Genomic DNA, 7,312 nt, shown 5'->3' on the forward strand with positions numbered 1-7,312 from the left:
GTATATCTACACAATGGAATACTACTCTGCTACAAAAAAGAATGAAATACTACCATTTGCAACAATATGGATGGTCTTAGAGAAAATTATATTAAGTGAAACAAGTCAGGCACAGAAGGAGAAATACCACATGTTCTCACTTATTGGTGGGAGCTATAAATAAATAAATAACTATACAAACAAATAAAGGGTAGGGGGGAAGAAGACACAACAATCACGACAATCCCCTGAACTTGTTAAGACAAGTGAACAGATATGATGTAGTTGTGGGAGAGGGGAGAAAGGGGGGGAAGAGGAATGGGTAAAGGGATATGAAAGTCAACTACAAGTATATTGAGAAGTTAAAAAAAATTTTTAAGAGTATCAAAAATAAATAAATTAATTAAATAAAAAGAGTAAATCCATGCAGTAGAGAAATGACAGGGGAGACAATCAAAAACTGGCTCTTCTGTCAAAGCACACCCTCAATCTAGAGGAAGGAGATTGCTCCAGTGAGCAGTGCTCTGACATCTCAGAGCCCTGTACCTCTGTCTACAGCTCCTTCTGGAGACATCGTCACCTGTATTTTCCCCAAACTGCACAATCAGAGAGTCACTAAATGTCAGAGCTAAAGTGCAATAAAAGACCATCTAATCCTTCCTCTCCTTGTTTATTGAAAAATGCTGCAAAAGGAGAAGCAGCACAGACTGTTGAGTTCACTCATTGAGTTTATCTCTTTCGGGGGTCAGGGACCTTCAAGTCTTGGCTGCTTTGGTAGCTTTCTGATGACTTTAAACAGATCTTTTAAAATTTTAGCTGGCTTTTCTTTGTGTTTCAGTGGGATAATTGGTGTGCTACTAAAATCTACTATAGCCAGAAGCAGACATGTTGGCAGTAATGTAAGGTAATAGGAACTCTTGGCACTGCTGGTGGGAATGTAGGTTTATTTAAGCTCTGAACACATATAACCCATGCCTAGATATGTGACTCCAGTGCGTATACTCCGAAGACATTTTGACAGATCCATAAGAAAACATATATAATGATGTTCATCATAGCATCGTTTGTGATGGTAAGGAGTTGGAGGCAATATGGAGGTGGGGGGGAGAAATCCGGGAGTAGGGAGATAAGCGAAATATTGTATCTGCACATTATAGAGTAAATTCAGCTTAGAAGTAATAATACTAGACATACAGAGCAATGTGGATACAAGTTGGGGTTTCTCTGTAAACTTTGTTAAGGTTGCTTTGGTGAACTGCAGGAGATAAGGGCTCTCATGCTTTCATATGTGATTTCCACAGAAGCTGATTGGTTCACACGAGCAGCATTAATTTACCATTAAAAAGCACAAAGGACAATGAAAGATTTAAATTTTTTAAATAGAGAAAATGAAGCTAAGAAACCAATGACTCCATTTGAGATTGGGAGTTTTAATATGAAACTGAGGGTAAAAGGGAAAAGTAGCTATTCTTTAATCCATAATACTGAGCACAGGAAAGGAGAGCAATGAAGGTTAACCTGCACTACTAAGAACTGTTGTAAAATGTAGATTAAAGCAGCAATGAGATATTATCTTTTACAGCCATGTACCCCATGGTGATGTTTTGGTCAATGACAAACTGCACATACGATGGTGGTCCTATAAAATTAAAATGGCTATGCCATATAGTATAGTATAGGTGTGTATGGTATAGGCTATACCATCTAGGTTTGTGTAAGCACACTCTACGATGTTTGCATGATGAAATCACCTAACAATGCATTTCTCGGAACATATCTCTGTTGTCAAGTGATGCACAATTGTACTTATTTAAATTATGACTTTCAATGGCCCATCAATCATTTCTGGTTAAGGGTAGCTGTTTCAAGAAGGGAGAGCTTAGTGGTAACATGGTGCTCAGTTTTATGGAGAGACAGAAGAAAGAAAATTCTCAAGAGAGAAAGGCATTAATGCCCCCAAATTAGAAATTTTTCATTTCTACTAGATTTAATGGTAGTAGTTAAAGCTTTGAAGTACCCAGGATGGAATTTAAAGTACAGACTAATGAGATTCTGGTCTGGATTTAGGGAGGTAGGAAAAAGCCTAATGAGGTTTTTGAAAAATGGTCCCCAGACCCCTAGAATGTGGCTGAACCTCATAAGGCTCAGAAAATAACATCTCTAAAGCAAGGCTCAAGGTCAAACATACTTCCATGAGATGCTAGGATTGCCTACCTAATCCTTCCCCCGGGTGGTATTAAATCACTTTTAAAGTTACATCATTTCACCAAAAAACATTTTTTTTTCAATAGGTAATCTTTCTTGAAAGCCCATCTAGAAATCTCTTTCAAAAATACATTTTTAAAAAACTCTCTTAGTGATCTTACCTTACTTAGTGACCAAGGACTTAGGTCAACGAGATTTTGGAGTATTTTCCAAAGTAAATGGGAAATTTCTGGCCCACACTCTCAGTTGCAAATTAAGATCAGGCTTGAATGAAGCCTATAGTCTTTCAAGAGAAATCTGGAGTCATTTTAGAGGATTGGGATCCTTTCCAGACCTGAACTAATCTGCATTTGTCCTCATGGATCTCTGTAGCGGAAACAGTGGAGACTCTTTCCAGGAAGGACTTGATGCCCCAGCTGATGCACCTTTTGGGTTTGCCTCAGCTGCAGAGAGCCCCCTTTCTCAAGGGCATAGCCTTCCCTGGCTGCCTACATCCAATGGCTGATGATGGGGGTGGGGGACCAATGTGGCACCCCTCTGATGAAGCATATGCCCTCTAGCTCCCCATTGGCTGAAACTTTATCATGCTGTATTACAGTCTGACACATCCCTGTGCCCAGTTCTGCCCTTATCCCTCCTTACACATGAGTTGATTTCTGTACCCAGAAAAGCCAATCTAAGACATTACCAGGCATGCTCTTAGAATGCGGGCAATAGATGGAGATTTAGAGCTGGCTCACTCACTGCCCAACAAGCAAATGAGGACTCCAGTACTGGTGGTGGATGAAGAATAGACTGCCCCTGGCCCTGACTATGAATTAGGATGGTGTACGAGTAGAAGGGAATTCACTACCAGGTGTGATTTACCAGGCATGTTGGGAAATATGAGGAAATAGCAACTATAAAGAAAATGGCCTTTTTTATGTCTTCATTAGAGAAATATTTATTCACCCTTTGCCCATTTTTAAGTTGGGTTATTTGTTTGTTTTTGCTATTAAGTTGTATGAGTTCCTTATATTTTTTTGATATTAACTCCTTACTATATATATGGTTCCCAAATATTTTTTCCCAATCCATAGGTTGCCTCTTCACTCTGCTGATTGTTTGCTTTGTTATGCAGAATTTTTTTGTTCACTCCAGTTGCATTTCTTTACACCAGTAATTACCTATCATCTATCCAAAAAAGAAATTTGAAAAACAATTCTATTTCTGATAGCATCAAAAATAATTAAATACTTAGAAAAAATTTAAGGAGGTGAAAGACCTACATTATGAAAATTACAGAACAGTGAAAGAAATTGAAGATACTAAAATGGAAATATACCCCATGTTCATGGATTGAAAGAAATGATATTGTTAAAATACTCACACTACCAAAGTGACTGATATACAGATTCAATGCAATTCCTGAAAATTTCAATGGCATTTTTCACAAAAATAGGGAAAAAGAATAATTCTAGAATTTATATGAAATCACAAAAGACCCCAAATAGTCAAAGCAAACTAAAGGAAGAAAAACAAAGTTGGAGGCATTATGCTTCCTGATTTTAAATTATATTGCAAAGCTATAGTCAGCCAAAACAGTATGGTTCTGGCATAAAAATAGACAAAAGATCAATAGAACAGAATAGACAGGACAGGAAATACCCAAACATATATGGTCAACTAATCTTCAACAAGGGCATTAAGAATACATAATGAGAAAGAGCAGTCTTTTAAATAATAGGTGTTGGGAAAACTGAATATCCACTTGCAAAGAAATGAATTTGGACCTTATCTTACACCATGCACAAAAATCAACTCAAAATGGATTAAAGATCTAAATGTAAGACCTAAAACTGTAAAATTCCTAGAAGAAAATAGAGAAAGAAGTTCCTTGACATTGACAATCATTTTTTAATATTTTTTAATCATTTTTTCAATATTACACAAAAAGCTCAGGCAACAAAAACAAAATTAAATACGTTGGACTATAAGATTCTTTGATTTTATTTTTTTTTTTTTTGAGTATACCTCATAAGTTTATTCTCAAGGGCAATTAAAAATCCCCTTCATAAGGAGAACCATGAACATTTTTATTAATCATATTTATAATACTAACAATGTTTGGCTAATGATGTAAAAATACTTAATCACATTAGATACATAAAAAGAAATTGAAGATTTTAAGATCTCAAAAGGAAATTAAGATGCAATAGGTTTTTCTAAATAAGAATGTCAAATCCAGAATTACAGAATATATAAAGAAATACACATTCTAATATATAAGACATTTTACTATTATTATTTTACTATATAGCATACTAGTGAATACACCACATTGCATTTTCTCAGGTGACAAATGGCAAATGAGGCATAGGTCTCTTTGATTTCCCCAAGAACCTCAATGTCATCTGTCTTTTGGAGGATTCAGTTTCATACGACGTCTGTGATACTGTCCACGAGGATACCAACGGTGCTTAGTAGTAAAGAACATTTTGCTAAGTTGTTCTATCATGGGTCCTTGCTTAAGTTGTTCACCTTTTTCTTCTAATCTGGTTTTCAGCACTTGATCATGTGTTTCTTCATTATTATGCACAGGATCTGGTCGAGGGATAGGTTTTGTGTGTTCATATGGAATGTCCACAGAAGGGTGGTAGCATACTATCGTCCTGCCATCGGATGTCAAAGCAAGCTCTACTTTACAATTATAGTCATCTGGAAGAGAAGAATACGTAGATTTATGACAAACACAATATAAAGCTCCATTTTGGATTGGAAATAAATGTTTCAAGATAGTTCTCTTTGGTATCACCCATTTTACGGCTCCTGCTGCTGCCATGGTGTATCACGAGGCTTATCAGCTGATATGAAGAGGAACTGCTTTTAATATCTGCTTCTAGGCAAACCAATTTTCATCCCTCAACAAGTCCTCAACGCGAGGCCACCATCTTCTCTCAATCCAAAGATTCTTTGATTTTAAAATTATCAAGTGATGGTGTTGGTACTATGAAATTCACTATGAAGAAGAAGATAAGACATAACCAGGAAAAAATTCCAAGTCATGCTGCTCTTGGGGAAAAAAAAGAGAGATCCTAGAGAGAATGTTGAAGAAATGTGAATCCAAAGAAAGTAAAGGAAGGAAGGAGCAGGTGCTATGAGAAGGTCAGTGCCTCAGACAGCGCACAACACTCTGTTTGTGTTTATCTAATATGCAAAAGTTAATAAAGTCTTGTGTTGGCAGGATTCCTTGAGACTTTTTGAATTCCCAGAATGACTCTCAATGTTTTCTGTCACATGAGTGTGGGTATAGAGTTGTCAATTATTCTTTATCTCTAAAATTAATATGATGCTTAATAGCTACTAATTACTCTTAATCAAGCCTATTGTTGCTCTACTATGTTCTGATCCTTATGATTCTAAAGCTTAGGCACTCCTCCATAATGGCCTTTTCCAATCTTATATGAATATTGAGCCCCTCCCTATTCTTTGAAATTCCTTGAAAACTGGCCAAAACCAACACAATTTTCTACCTGCTGACTGTCTAGAGCTCTGGGCTGTGGTTGTAGATGTGACCTTTACATCAGGCCTCTTATGCTATATAAGCCACCCTGGTGAGGTTGGAAGAATATATTTCTCTTGACATTCTGCCATAGCACAAGCAGCAATATCTCAGGACCACTGGGTATTAACTAGAAACTACATGCCAGGCATGTGATCACTGCCCTCAAGGAGAACATTTCTCTGGAGTGACACAGGTGTATAAACAGAAAACCGAGAGGAAAAAAAGAAAGAATTACTCAAACAATATGAATAAGGCCTGGAAGGACTGCAGCCCATCAGGGGAGCAGCAGCCCTGATTCAAAATCAGCATTTCTTTTTATTGACAAGACAAGGAAGTTTCACAAGAAAAATCAGTAGATTCAACCATCAAAGAAGGACATAAAAACAGTCAGTGTTACAGAAGTAAATTATGGATAAGTATAGCTTTAAACAACTGAAACTAGTAACAGCAGTAAAATTAACAATGTGACATTCCAGAATGCAATTTGTAAATAGCTAAGTCAATCCATCAAACAAACAGCTTGTCCTTAGCAAACATTTTCTTTTCCACATACTTCCCTACAGCATTTCCTTAGCATATTTAAACATCATTCAAGCAGTTTCCTTAGCATATCTTAAGAACAATCAGTAGGTTAGATACTCAATAGTCCTTCAAGGGCCGAGCCTGTGGCGCACTCGGGAGGGTGCTGCGCTGGGAGCGCGGTGACGCTCCCAGCGGCCGCGGGTTCGGATCCTATATAGGAATGGCCGGTACACTCACTGGCTGAGTGCCGGTCACGAAAAAGAAAAAAAAAAAAAAAAATAGTCCTTCAAGCTGGAATCAAACCAGTGACCTAAAATAGTCAAAGTACACAATCCCCTCCCTAAACAGTGATTAGAATGGATTAGATGGCTTTTGCCAAACTTATCTGTGGACTATTGCCCCCTACTCAAGGACTATAGCCCCATGCATGCATTTACCTAAAAATCCTATTCTAAGATCAAAGGAGAATCAAGATTTCTAACACCTCAACAAAGAGCAACTAGAAAGATTAATTTCAGGGCAGAAACTAATAATGTATGTTGAGGTCAGAGAGTTGCAGGTACATGGAATAACAGGAGCTAGGTTAAAAGGAGGGTTCTGAGAGTGTGGGCAGAGAGGAAGTCATACACCAGCTCTTGGGAGTCCTGGCATGATGGTTCCTAGCAGTGAGCAGCACTCCTGGAGAAGGAGGAAGGAAGACAAACAGGGAGGGGTTAGTTCAAGATTAGTGGGTTGCAGGGAAGGTGTGGCCCACAGAAAAGTGGGCAGGAGGACTGAGAGTAGGTAAAGAGCAGTCGGAGCAGCGGATCATGGGTCAAGCTGCACAGAGTCGGCTGCAGGGGGCTGAAAAGAGAGAAAATGAAAAGGGCCAGTGACTATGGGTCTGTGAGTGTGAAGAAAAGGTGGAATGAGAATAAGGGAATGAAAAAAGGGAGAAGAAAAGCAATGAATAGAGACTGGGATTTGGAGGTGAAAACTTCACATAAGTCCTGAGTGATGACAAGGTGCAGAATATGGTCAGAAAAGGATGCTCCTGATGAGGAGAGGAGGTGATGGTCAGGG

At 38.1% G+C, this 7,312-nt stretch overlaps 1 protein-coding gene across 1 annotated transcript; it reads right to left on the minus strand.

Moving 5' to 3' along the window:
- Nucleotides 1–4,310: 4,310 nt before the first annotated feature.
- LOC134384994 (large ribosomal subunit protein mL42) lies at nucleotides 4,311–5,119 on the minus strand. Its single transcript, XM_063106840.1, has one exon. The coding sequence runs from the start codon at nucleotides 5,003–5,005 to the stop codon at nucleotides 4,574–4,576; it is 432 nt and encodes a 143-aa protein (XP_062962910.1). The 5' UTR covers nucleotides 5,006–5,119; the 3' UTR covers nucleotides 4,311–4,573.
- Between the last annotated feature and the right edge of the window lie 2,193 nt (nucleotides 5,120–7,312).

Source organism: Cynocephalus volans, chromosome 8, assembly GCF_027409185.1.
Source record: "Cynocephalus volans isolate mCynVol1 chromosome 8, mCynVol1.pri, whole genome shotgun sequence".
In the NCBI taxonomy this organism is placed as follows: Eukaryota; Metazoa; Chordata; class Mammalia; order Dermoptera; family Cynocephalidae; genus Cynocephalus; species Cynocephalus volans.